The following is a 14103-nucleotide window of genomic DNA, read 5'->3' as shown; positions in this document are numbered from 1 at the left end:
AAGAGAACTTAACAATAAGAAAGGATGACAGAAGATTGATGCCTTTGAACTGTGGTGTTGAAGAAGAGTACCAAATATCCCATGAGCAGACAAAAGAACAGATAAGACCTGAAGAAAACGCAGCCAGAGTGCTCCTTAGAGGCAAGGATGGCAAAGGAGATGCTGTTGTTTGGAGAGGGACATCGGGCTTGAAAAGGTAGAGAGACAGGGAAAGACAGAAGATTCCCAGTGAGATGGTTTGACACAGTGCCTGCAGCAATGAACTCAAGAACGCCAGAGATGATAGGCTGATGCAGGATAGGACAAAGTTCAGATCTGTTGTTCTTCAGAGGGTTGCTATGAATCATACTCAACTTGACAACATCTAGCAAAAACAATAACTAAATTTTGACTTCTTTATAAGGACATCTGGCTGGCCCAGATTCCAGCCCAAGGCACTCCCAGATGTCCCAGGAAGCCACGTTGCAACTCATCTTAGTGGCAAGCTGCTTGCTCCAGTACTTTCTTTCTCGGAACAATGATCTATCACTTTCGATAAACCTTTTTAAAAAAATTATTGTTATTAATTTTAATGAAAATTTACAGAAACTTTGGATTTCCATTCATTCATTGCTGCAGTTTTCTCCTTGCCCTCCTCTCCCCCCCACCCCAGTACACTCTTCTCTTTGAAAACTAAAACAGAAATTCTTTCATTGTTTTACAAGCCCTCCCCCCAGGTCCACTCCACTATGCAGGCCTCCTGTCATGACAATAATACCTAATCACGTATCCCTTTTAAACAGTTTTCTCCCTCGTCTGTTTCAGTGCAGTATACATTACTTATCCCATCTTTCTCAGTCTCTTTCCAACCCTGATGTCAGTCCTGTTTTACAACAGTGTCACAATGCAGTATTTGTCCTTTTGTGACTGAGATATTTCACTCATCATAATGTCCTCCAGGGTCACCCAGTTTGAATAATATTTTATGAGTTCCTTGTTTTTCAGGGCAGCATAGTATTCCATTGTGTGAATATACCACAGCTTCTCTATCCATTCGTTTGTTGATGGGCAGTCAGGTTGTTTCCAACTCCTTGCTATTGTGAACAAAGCCGCGATAAACATGGGTGTGCATATATCTGCTTGGGTGTCAGTTATGGTCTCTTTGGGGTATATTCCCAGTAGTGGAATTGCTGGATCAAATGGTATCTGTATTTGCAACTTTTTGAGAAAGCGCGACACCCCCTTCCACAGTGGTTGCACCATTTTACACTCCCACCAACAGTGAATAAGGGTTCCAGTTTCTCCACAAGCTCGCCAGCATTTGTTGATTGCAGGATAATCCTTTTCTAATCAATCAATCCTTGCTTCTTTACTGTCTCTTCTGCCTCTGCATTCTGCCCAGTCTTATGCTTCCACAAACCCGTGACCTACATTCTCAGCATAGCACCCACAAGGCCTATACCTTTACTCTCAGCCTAGCAAACATTTAATTTCTTTCTCAAAATCATAGTCCAATCAGCAACAGAATGTTGCAGAAAGGCTTCCTAATACCAATGTTCATTAATCTGTGTTTCTAGTTCACGAGTTAAGACAAATTCATGTCATCAGTTTAAATAACGTAGCATAAAGTCTCTGTGAATGGAACTGTTTTCATGATTATGAATCACAACTCATAGCAACCCTATGAACAACAGATCTGAACCCCCTCCCATCCTGTACCAGCCTTGTTATTTCCAACACACGTGAGCCTATTGCCACAGACACCTTATCAACCCATCTTGCTGAAGGGTGATGTCTCTCTCTAAGGAACAGCCTCTCTTAGTAACATACTCAGAGTATGTGAGGCAAAGCTTTGCCATCCTGGCCTCCAAGGAGCTCTCCAGTTTCACTTTTCACTAGACATATCTGTTTGACCTTTTGGCAGCCAATGGGATATTCAGTACTCTTCACCAACACCACAACCTAAAGGCATCAATTTTTCTCCTGTCATCCTTATTCCTGTCAGAGACCTTTCTAGAGTACTGAAGAGCAATGATATTAGTCTGAACATTAAGGCGCACCTGATAAAGGTCATGGTCTTTGCAATTATTTGCTATTCATCAGAGAGCTGGACAATGACTAAGGATGATAGATGCTCTTGAACTGTGGTGCTGGAAGAGCATGTTGAACATACTATGGATTTCCAGGAAAAAAAAACAGATTTGTCCTAGAGAGAGTGAAATCAAACTTCTCCCTGGAGGCAAGGATTTGGAGCTCCGTCTCACATACTTTGGGCACATGGCCAGAAGGGACCAGTCCTTGGATAAGGACATTATGTTTGGAAGGATGATGGACAGACAGCACAGGAGAAGACCAGTACAAGGTAGATTGACTCGGTGACTTCAGAAATGGGATTAGATCTATTGGAGATGATGAGATTGGTTCAGGTAAAGCAGAGTTCAGAGCTATTGTACACAGGGTCGCTATGAGTTGCAGGAGACTCAACGGCACATAACACCACCACCACAAAACCTTATTAGTTTATCATCCACTATTCCACCATGAACTGCTTGGCTCTATTTTGATCCACTAATGCACATCATTAAAACAAAATTTATTCTACAGAGCAGGATCTGTATTTCTGTTATTTATGTGATCTGCAGGTATGATAATTTCAGATTCTAAAAGTTTCACTTTCTACACCATTATTGATTTTTTCACTATGTCAATGAATGAATGCAAACTTTGGAGGGGAAGTCTATTCTATTCATTTTATAATTAGGAACTAGACTAATAAGCAACATCATGGTAAATAAAGAAATTACTAAAGTTGTCAAATACTTAATTTTACTTGGATCCACAATTAGCACCAAGAAAGGCAGAAGTTAGGAAATGAAAGAACACACTGCATTTAACAATTCTGCTGCAGAAGATCTCTTTAAAGTGTTAAAAAGGCAAAGATGTCAATTTAAATACTAAAGTATTCCTGCAAAACAACTATGAGATATCATCTCAACCCAGCAACAACAGCAAAGTTCAACAGAGCAGCACACAACAAATGCTGGCGAGGCTGTGGAGAGATTGAAAGTTTTATTCACTGTTGGTTGTTGTTGTTAGGTGTCACTGAGTCGAGTACAACTCATAGCAACCTTACGAATAAAAGATATGAACCCAGTCCTGTCCTGCACCATCCTAACACTTCATGACACACAAGAGCCCATTGCAGCAGTCACCGTGTCAATCCACCTGGTTTAGGGTCTTCCTCTCCTTCACTGACCCTTTACCCTTCCCAACATCATGTCTCTTTCCAAGAGATAGCACCTCCTAGCAACATGTCTGAAGTATGTCAGGTGAAGCCTCATCATTCTTACTTCCAAAGAGCACTCCAGCTGCACCCTCTCCTAGACATATCTGTTCTCTTGGCCATCCATGGAATGTTCTCCAACACCACAACTCAAAGACGTCAATACTTTTTATATCATCCTTATTCATTGTACGATCTCAGATGCATAGCTAGTAATCGGAAAGACTATGGTCTGAATCAGGCACACCTTAGTTCTCAAACTGACATTACTACTCAATAATTTGGAAAAGTCCTTAACTGCAAATTTTTCCAGGGCAATATGTCTCAGAATTTCCTGACTGCTGGTAACAAGGATGTTAATTGTGGATCCAAGTAAGATGAACCTTTTGACAATTTCGATCTCCTCTCTTTCCATCATGACACAGCCTATTGGTCCAGTGGTATTAATCTTTGTTTCTTGATATTGAGATGCAATCCATACTGAAGGCTGCATTCCTTGATCTTCTGCAACATACACTTCAAGTCCTCCTCACTTTCAGCAAGTAAGGTTGTGTCATCTGCATAATGCAGGTTATTGATGAGTTTCCCTCCAATCCTGATGTCACATTCCTCTTCATAGAATCCAACTTCTCAGATAATTTGCTCAGCACATAGACTGAACAGGTACGAAGATAGAACACAACCCTGATGCACACCCTTCTCAATTCCAAACCACGCAGCGCTCCCGAATTACTTTACACAACAGCCTCCTGATCCAGGTATAGGTTCCTGCATTGTGCACTCAAGTGTTCTGGGGTTCCCATTCTTCTCAGCATCAGCCACAGTTAGTCATGATACACATAGTCAAACATCTGCGTAGTCTACAAGGAAGATCCTGTTAACACAACTATTACTCAAACATATGCTCCTACATCTAGCACCAAAGAGGAAGAAATTGAGAATTTTTACCTGAAATTTCTGAAATTGATGAAACATGCAATTTACTGCTGGTGGGAGTGTAAAATGGTGCAACCACTTTGGAAGGCTTTCTAGCACTTTCTCAAAAAGTTGGAAATAGAAATACCGTTTGACACAGAAATGCCACTACTGGGAATATACCCTAAAGAAACCAGAGCTGCCACCCAAAGAACTGTATGCATACTTGTGTTTATTGCTGCATTATTCACAGTAGCAAAGAGATGGGAGCAACACAAGTGCCCATCAACAAATGAATGGATAGAAAAACTACGGTATATTCACACAATGGGATACTACACAGCATTGACAATCAAGGGCCTTGTAAAGCATTCCACAACATGGGTGACTCAGGGGACATTATGCTGAGTGAACTATCTCAGTCACAGAAGTCAAACACTGCATAGCATCACCGTTATAAAACAGGTCTGACATGTGGGGTTGGGTGAAATAGGAAAAGATGGGATAGCTAATGCACACTGCATTGAAACAGTTGAAGGAAAGAAATGTTTAAAAGGAATATATTATTAGGCATTATTTTATGACAACAGTCCAGAATAAGAAGCAAATTGCAAAGTGTCCTGGGGTAGGGAGGAAATTGTGTGACAATAAATCAATATTTTTTATGACTAAATCAAAATTTATTTTAATGATACCTCATTTCCAATGTGTTTAAAAACCACATAAGTTAGTGGGAACACTAGTGTCCTGGGACAGCATGCCAGAGGAGCTGAAATTCATCATCTTTCTTTCCAAATCCCCAGCAATTCATCCAATCCAAGTCCACAGCTTCAGAAAACCAAGAGTTATCTCTTCAGTCACTCTGCTCCTCTAGCTTCAGGTTTTTCTTTCAAAGGGGAAGAAGTCAAAATAATGAATTGATTTTTTTTAAAGTGAACTGGGAGAGGAGGAGGAGGGAAGAAAATGTGCAAAAATAAATGAATGAAAATCCAACTTTTTATAAACTTTAGTTAAAATCACAAAACAATTTTATTTTATAAATAAATATTCTTTGTAAAAAATAAATAAAAACTAAGGTGTTCCTGATTGAAGCCACTGTTGTTGTTCTGTGCAGTCAAGTGGAAGCTGACCCTACAACAGGTTTCAGAGGCCATAAATTGTGTGGGAGGAGATTATCCATCTTTCTCCCACAGAACAGCTGGTGGATTTAACCCGTATACCTTTGGGTTGGTGGGGTAATTCCTTACCACTAAGTCACCAGAGCTCTTGCTTCATATGCATGTGAAAGCTAGACCATGAATAAGGGAAACCAAGTGTGATGTCTTTGAATTATGAAATTGGTGAAGAATATGGAATATGCCTTGGCCTGCCAGAAGGAGAAATACAAGAAAGTACAAGGGGCTTCTTCCATGGAAGGAGTGCAGCGAGAGGGCGCCTTTGAAGCATGGATGGTGAGACTTCATCTCACATCCTTGGAACATGTTCTCTAGTTCAGGAGACAGACATCATGCTTGGTAAGGTAGTCAGTGAACAGAGGAGACCTTGAATGAAACGATTTAGGGAGTAGCTGCACCAGTGAACTCACACACAGACACAGCTGTGAGGGTGCACAGGACCTGGCGATGCTGTGCACTGTCGAGCATGGTCACTGTGAGCTCACGCCCGCTCAGCGGTGCCTAACGGTTAGTGATTTTGCCGGTGCTGGGACAGTGGCTCACATCTGTCAAACTCAAGGCTTGTCACATTCAAAAGCAAAGTTAATTTTGGAAATACCTTTAAAGATTCACAAATTGTTTTCATCTTCTGCCTCTCTCTCTCTCTTTTTTTTTTCACTCCACTTAGTAGTTGCTATTTCATTTAACCTGGATATACAATTATACCACTTTTTCAATCTGGTTCTACTATAGTAAAAAGCTGAATGATCTCAAATAAAATTTATAAGTGATACTTATGACACAAAATTTACATTCTCATTTTTGTATTAACACTGAAATTTGTATTTGAAAATCAGTAAATGAAAAAACTCTTTACAGCATGTGATTTTGTTCTTCAGGCCTGGGATTGTCAAGAGAAACATACACAAAAAGCAGGGAGTAATAATTTGTCTTGCTGTATGATGCTTGTTGGCTGGCCCTTTGCAGATCTCCAGAGTGTTTCCACTTTGAAATAATCAGGCATGCGCTCTCACTCCCCACTCCTCCAACACACAACCCCTGGACCACTGCTGCTGCTCACTGGGTGGATGGACCATCACCACGCACAGGGCACAGATGGCAGGTGCCTCAGTCTGAAGACACATTTTGGTTACACATTGTGGTTCATTTGCACAGATCAGGATCAGATATGTCACATGATTAGGACACTACTCTTCAGTCTCCGTTTGCTTTGTTTTCACTGGTACGTCGTTAAAGAGCCTCATCATGCAGTGCTTAACAGATGGGGCTGCCAATCAGAGTTGGCAGTTCAAATCCACCAGCTGCTCTGCAGGGAAAAGTTAAGCAATCTCCTCTCTTGGAAATACACACAGAAACCAGCTGGAGGTTTGCTGTGAGTCAGAACGGACACCACAACAGCAGACTTCATTGGACATGCTCCTGCATGGTCGACGAGAGAGAACTAACCCTGAAGTTATGTTATGCCAAATCAGTTCAAAAGAAAACTAACATTTGTATCATAATACTAAATATACAAAATAGTAATGATTTTTCTAATGACTAGCCAGCCTCCCTTCCTTTGAGTTGCTAAGTGTCCTGTGTCCTGTCTGCTGGACATCATGGGTCTTGCAGAGCTCAATGCCCCATGTGGTCGGTGCCCTGAATGTGTGCTCACCTTGCTACTGGGCAGGGCATCCCTTAGTGACCGAGAGTACAGGCCCCACACTGAGCCGGGGACACCTGGAGGGCGGCAGCTGCACTGACCCTGGAAACATGGTGGTGATGAGGGTGGGATGGAGAGGTCATTGTTAAAGCTTCAGCTGATGGACAGATGTGGCCAGCGAGTGACAGGAAGGGGTCCAGGAAGTCTAGGCTTCCCAGTCGAGCTCCTGGATGGGTCCTGTAAACTCAGGGTGGGGAGCAGGTACAAAATATACAATATATACTTTTGAACAATTCTAACAGTATGTGTTTTAGGACAGAGTCCAGAATGCAGTCCTCAGTAAGGCTGCCATAAAAAATGGTGGCAGTGTCTGCAGTGGCCAAAGTGGAAATGACCAGAGCGCCCATCAGCTCATGGATGGAAAACACTTCACAGTCCCTCACGCAGAGATGATAGACACCAACCTAGCCTTCCAGCACGATGAGCCTTCGAAGCATCAGGCCCAGTGAGAGTTGGACCACCCACACCTTGTGCTCTGGGAGGGGGGTGGAGGGTGTTGCTGCCTGCCAATCCTGGCAGATAGAGTGGCCCTGCACCATCCTCATGGTTGCTGCTGTGTTCAAACCCTTGTTGCAGGCACCACATGCCCTTGACTTCACAAGAGAGGACAGAAGCAGAGGTCAGAGTGGGAAGCTCCAAAAGGGCCACAAGCCAAGGACTGTGGCTGCTCCTGGAAGCTGAGAACACAAAGGGACACACAGCCTGGAGCCTCTGAACATGCCCAGCCCTGCTTTCCCAGGCCCAGTGGGACTGATTCCCAAACGGCCGGGATGGAGGTGTCCTCATAAGCCACCAAGTTCATGGTGATTTGCAACAGCTGTCTAAAGACTATGGTCTTCTCCCAAGGTCTCTGGACCTCAATTTCTCCCTGTAAAATGGGCACAGTTACAGTCACCTCTTTGTTGGGCCTCCCCAGATCAACAAGGCCACGTAGCAGGCATGACTCGCCGTCATGGAGATGAGTACACTTGCAGTGCCTTCTGTGGGTTTCCGGGGCTGTGGATCTGTCTGAGAGGGGACTGTCCATCTTTCTCCCAAGAAGCAGCTGGTGAATTTGAACCTCCAGCCTCTTGGGTAGCCACACTACACGTTATAAATGCATCACTAGGGCTCCTGCTGGTGTTCAGGGTTCATTACTGGTGTCCCTCAGGGTTTGAGATGCCTGTGGGCCCAGGAAGGAGCTGGAGGGGCAGTTTTGGATGTAAGAGGTTTGGAGGGAGAGTTTTAGCCAGTGAAGATGGCTTGGGAAATAACTGGGATGTACAGACCATAAGTTGAATGTTGGCCCCCAGCCCTGCCTGCTCCCCACAGAGCACCCACAGGTGGACACGGACACAGGTGGATGCACAGGGGTGTTTACTGGGGAAACGACCTTGTGGCGCCTGGCCAGTCACACTTTTCTGGTGATGCTCTTGGGGATGGCGAGCTCATTGAGGCGAGGCGAGGCCCGGGCAACCAGAGAAGCTGGAGAGATGTGGTACGGGTTGTAATCCTCATGGAGGTCCTTACGTGCCCTCGGCTTAGCCAGGGAGATGATCCGGGGACTGGCCACCGCCTTCTTGGCAGCATCCAGCACCTGCCAGTGGGGGTTGCGGTCGGGTACACACTTCTCCGACAGGACCTTGGGCACTGGAAGGGGCAAGAAGGGGCAGCAGTAAGCAGCAGGAGTCCCCTGAGCTCCACCTTGCAGCAGTGTGTCTTGGCTTCACTACCAGTCAGTGGGCAATGGTCAGTGCACTGGCTTGGTGCTTCTCAGTAAACAAGAGAACTTTCCAATCCAGCAAGGTCATCTGCATCTGGTGGACAGATGGGACCACATCCTTCAAGCTGGGGAGAGGGCCCTTCGTTTCTTTCCACAGCTTACTGTTTCCCCCAGTGCCTCAGTAGAGAATGGAACCCAGAGCACGGTGCATGGAGCAGACACTGCAAACAGAAAGGTCAGTGGTTCGAATGTACCAGCTGCTCTGAGGAGGACAGACGGCCAATCTCTTCCCAGAAAGATTCACAGCCTCAGGAAAATTATTTAAAGGACAAGGAACCTGATCCAGACCATTCAAAAGGCATGGACTTTCCATGTTCTTCTTTACCCTAGATTTTCTTCTTGCACCCCAGATTTCTCTCCTGTACACATGCTTTCTCTCCAGCACCCCAATTCTCACATTTGCCCAGTTTTATCTTCTATACCCTGAATTTCTCTCCCATTCCTCAGATTTCTCTTTTGCAGCCCAGCTTTATCTCCTATTCCCCAGATCTCTCTGCTGCACCCCAACTTTATCTCTTACACCCCCACTTTCTCTCCTGTACTGCTGCACTGCCAGGAGACCCTAGTAGAGACAGCTGTGATTAGGGACCACGATTTCTCTAATCTCCGCTTCTGTGGCACACCTGCATAGCCAGCTGTAAACTGCCCACAGGACTTTGGATAATTGTTAAGGGAGGCAGTGAGGGACTGGGTTTCCAGTCCAATCTGTCAAGTTCATTGCCAGAAGGGAAGGATGTGGGGATACCATGCAAGCCATCTCTACAGCTCACTCACTGGCCAGCTGAAGGAGGCGACTGTTGTCCGACACATGTGGCTTGGTCTTTGGCATGGGGTCCCACTCTTCCAGCAGGGTGGCTGGGGGCCTGGGCTTTGCCAGTTGGAGGATCCGTGGACTGGGGGTGGCCGTCTGGGCTGCCCTGGACACCTGGGTCATCTAGATGGAGAAGAGAGGGAAGAAAACAGCTTGAGATTTCTCACAGGTCCCTGGAGCAAAAAGACCCCAAAGCAAAACACAAAGACACTGCTTCATGAGCTGACTGTCCCCAGGGGGCCCTGTGGTGCTAGAGCAGAGCTGTGTTCTCGGGGGTTCTCACTGGACAACCAGCTTTTCTTCCAGGTTGTCTGTGGGAAAGCTAGAACTCCTAGTCCTTGGGTTAACAGCCAAGCATGCTGACACCCAGGGAAAAGTTATTCTGCTATGTTCACGTTGTACATACAGACTGCTGCCTCAATGTGTGATCAAGTCACTGCTGGACGAATAGCATCCACCAGGCTGCTGTCTCTGCATGAGCAGATGACCACACCATCCCCCTGCAGAGCCACTCTGGGTTGGAACGGTCATGCTAACTGCACAGCATGTACCCACTGTGCCACCAGACTCCTTCCACATAAAAATGAAGATACAAATAAAGATCTTCTAACTCCACAATTAGAGAAACAACGGAAATGCACATCTGTTCTGACTCACGGGGACACTGCAGGACATGGCAGGACTGCCCCCTGGCCCTCCAAGGCCGGCCGGCCTCCTTTCTCTCCCATGGAGGGGCTGGTGGACCTGAACTGCCAACATTGTAGTTGTCACTTTAGCCACTGCACACGAGGGCTCACTAGAAACCATCAGACACATGATCTTACGGACACATACAGGACTATGAGTCACAACAACAAGATGGCACTGCCCACAAATACACCAGGAGCAGAAAAGCCCAGCACCACTGAGTGCAGAGAGTGGAGAAAGGATGCTCTTGCCAGACAGCAGCCCACCCACTTCCGTCTCAGGGCAGTGGGGCGAGACTGCTTCTTGTTTGTTTGTTCGCCTATTTTCTCTGTGATTTGCGTGAACAGTTAACAAAGTTAGATGGTTTTCCATTCAATCTTTCACACACATGTTGCTTTACATGTTAATTACAATCGCTTCAATGTAACCACACTCTCCCTACTCCCTCCTTGCAGTTCTCTTTTCCAGAAATCCTTCTATCCTACCCCATCTTGCCTTCTGGCATTACCCCTGGACAAATGCTACCCTCATGATCCTCAGGTGATTATTCTAAAGTGTGGGTGCCTCCCTCATGCTACTGTCTGCCTGACAGGCCTGCCCACTGTTTGGCTGGAAGTTTAAAGACTAATCCCTGATCGCTGATCAGGCCATGGTCTTTCTGATCACTTGCTGTGGATCTGGACAGTGAATAAGGATGTCAGAAAAAGAACGGAAGCCTTTGAGCTGTGGTGTTAGAGAAGAGCACTGAACATTCTATGGACGCCCAAAAGAACAGACAGACGTGTCTTGGAGAAAGTGCAACCAGAGTAGAGTGCTCCTGGGAGACAAAGATGATAAAGCTTAATCTCATCCTTCAGGCGTGGTGTTAGGAGAGGTTGTTCCTTAGAGGACATCATGCTTGGAAATGTGGAGGGTCAGCGAGAGAGAGAAAGGTCCTCACCTAGGTGGATTGACACAGTGACTGCAGCAATGGGCTCAAGTGTGCCAGAGAGATGGTGAGGATGGCACAAGACAGGACAGGGCTCAGGTCTGTGTTCACTTAGAGTCATACTCAACTCAGCGGCACCTAACACAACATGAGTCTCTATCGGACGAGTAAGATGTTTTTGAGCTTTGTTGCACATTTCGCCACCATAAGCAGACTCTTTGACTGTGACCCCTTTCAAAGCCGTCATTGGTGGTAACTAGGCGCCACCTAGTTCTCATTTCAGCATCACGATGTTGAGGTTTGCATGGACCGTTCACCTTTTGAACAGAATCTTCCTATACATCTTTTATTTTCTTCATTCTTTGTTTTGAACAGAAGGGACCAGCATTTACATCTTAAATGCTCACAAGCTTTCAAGACCCCAGAGGCTGCTCACCTATCTAGAAAGGAGAGCATTGTGTGTGGACTATGTGTTGTCATTGACCTTGATGTCTCCCAAGACGATGATCTTGAGGCTCTAAGACCAGTAACTTTCCCTCAGAATTATAGGCTATGAAAGAAGTTTACAGAACGTTGTATCCTGCCTATTTTGCTATATGCATAGGTATATTGACAGCATACACTAACACAAATGTAAACGTGACACCTACCAAGCTGTAGAGACCCATGGACATGGCTCCTTTCACCTGCCCCTGCTGCTTATACAGCAACAATTGCTGTTACATTACCTTTCTCACCACGGTCCTGGACTCCCACCAAATGATCAAGTGAGAATGTGTGGATAAGATGTTTATGGACAGCCAAGGGGGCTGGACAGCTTGCTAATAATGCAAATAATGTGTTCTTGGGGCTGGGACCTGCAACTAAGGGGGGAGGAGTGCTAACTACCATTAAAAAGAAGAGGTGTTACCAGTGTGTGTCCTTTAAACCAAGGGGACCTGCACTGGGAACCTCCTGGGTCCAGGAGACAGAGACAGCACATTAACTGTAACTCTGAGGATGGTATGAGACAGAAGCAACAGCAGAGACAGCAGGACCAGGAGACCATACAGCGGGCTTCTCCACTTGCAAGGGAGAGAGCTGAGTACTTTTGGGCAGGACACTTGTGGAGTAGGGCACTCAGGTCACTTACTGTTGGAACTTGAGGGCCCCAGAAGATGAACTCCAAGAGACGGCTCTCAAAACACAGCTGAGGAAGAAACACCACCTCAAAGTAAAATTTATCACCATTGAGTTGGGACCAACTCATAGCTAAGCCTCCATTGGGTTTTGGAGGCTGTAAATCACTCAAGAAGAGACTGTCCATCTTTCTCCCACAGAATCACTAATGAATCTGAACTACCAGAGAGGTGCCATTTCTGGGTAAATAGTACAACTCTCCACAGACCAGAGATCCCTCCTCACAGTCAAGTTGAAACTAATGAAGTGGACGGAGTAAAGCCTTCAGGACTTTTATTAGCTGGTGCATCAGAATTCAAAACTAGAAAGAATCACTGAAGGCATCCATTAATAATTGGAATGTGGGACTTACTTATTATAAATTTATGAAAATTCTAAATTACCAAAATGAAATGGAATGCATAAAGAAGATCAATATCTTTGCCATTAGTGAACTGGAATGGATGATATTGACCACTATAAGTTGCACAAATACATGGCCCGGGCTGCCAATGCTAAGGTTGTTGTGTGCTGTCCAGTTGGAACCTGACCCATAGCTGATCCTCCCACATGTTTTCAGAAATTGCATGGGAAGGGATATCATCCTTCTTCTGAAGAGAAGCTTGTGGATTAAAACTGTGTGCCTTCAGGAGTGATGCACAGCTTCCTGCCACTAGGCCACCAGAGCTCTCTAATGCAAAGGTATAAAGTTCAAATCCACCAGCTGTTCCATAGAAGAAAGATGAATGGTCTCCTTCCATGTGATTCACTACTTCTGAAAACCTGCTGAGGGCCAACTATGGGCTAGTTCTGACTCAATAATACACAGCAACAAATCAGCATCATATTTACCATCAGAAAAATACGCTCTTCAAGGTCTATTCTACAGTACAATACTGTCAATAGTAGAATAGATCCATATGCCTACAAAGAATACCAGTTAATAAAACCGTGGTTCCAATTTGTATGAAATGAAAATTTACCAAACACTGAAGTCTGAACTTGATCCAACATATAATTCAGAAGCATTGATAATTACTGGTGATTAAAATGTGAAACTTGAAAACAAAGGAGGAGGATCAATTGTTAGCTGGAAAATACAGCCTTAGTGATAGAAACTATGCTGTGACAAAATTTGCAAGACCAATGACTTAATGACTGCAAATATACCTTCAATATGGATTACATCTCAAACAAACAAGCAAAAAAAAAGAAAACAAACAAACCCACAAACACCAACAATTCTCACTATTGAACCAACAGGTGACATCCTACTAGATAAACGGAGAAAACATTGAAGTTGTCAATTATTTCATTATATTTTTATCCACAACCAAAAACTATAGAAGATGCCAGAAGCCAAAAAAATCAAATGATGTGTTTCATTGGAGAAATCTGCTGTTCAAGGACCTCTTTAAGCTACGACATTTTCAAACCAAAGACAAATTGATGACTTCGAGTTGTGGTGTTAAGAGAAGAGTACTGAATATCTCAAGGACTGCCAAAAGAACAAACAAATTTGTCTTTAAGGAAGCACAAACAGAGTGTTCCTTAGAGGAAAAGATAATGAAACTTCATCTCACATACTTTGGGCATGTTGATAAGAAGGTCCAGTCCTTGAAAACAGACATGTTGTTGTTGTTGTTATGTGCCATCGAGTCGTTTGCGACTCATAGCGACCCTATGTACAACAGCCCTAAACC

The 14103-nt window shown here is 44.6% G+C and overlaps 1 protein-coding gene across 1 annotated transcript in view; it reads right to left on the bottom strand.

Moving 5' to 3' along the window:
- Positions 1-14103, bottom strand: part of THEG (theg spermatid protein) — a 68291-nt gene that overhangs the window by 19033 nt on the left and 35155 nt on the right. Inside the window, exons 7-9 of the mRNA XM_006898030.1 lie at positions 9591-9750; positions 8537-8683; positions 8427-8502 (exon numbers count right to left, since the gene is read on the bottom strand). Coding sequence (XP_006898092.1) covers positions 8427-8502; positions 8537-8683; positions 9591-9750 — 383 coding nt within the window. The remainder of the gene's footprint in view (positions 1-8426; positions 8503-8536; positions 8684-9590; positions 9751-14103) is intronic.

Source organism: Elephantulus edwardii, unplaced genomic scaffold, assembly GCF_000299155.1.
Source record: "Elephantulus edwardii isolate Elephantulus edwardi_28Jun2011 unplaced genomic scaffold, EleEdw1.0 scaffold00217, whole genome shotgun sequence".
NCBI lineage: Eukaryota > Metazoa > Chordata > Mammalia > Macroscelidea > Macroscelididae > Elephantulus > Elephantulus edwardii.
This window is presented reverse-complemented; position numbering and strand designations above follow the sequence as displayed.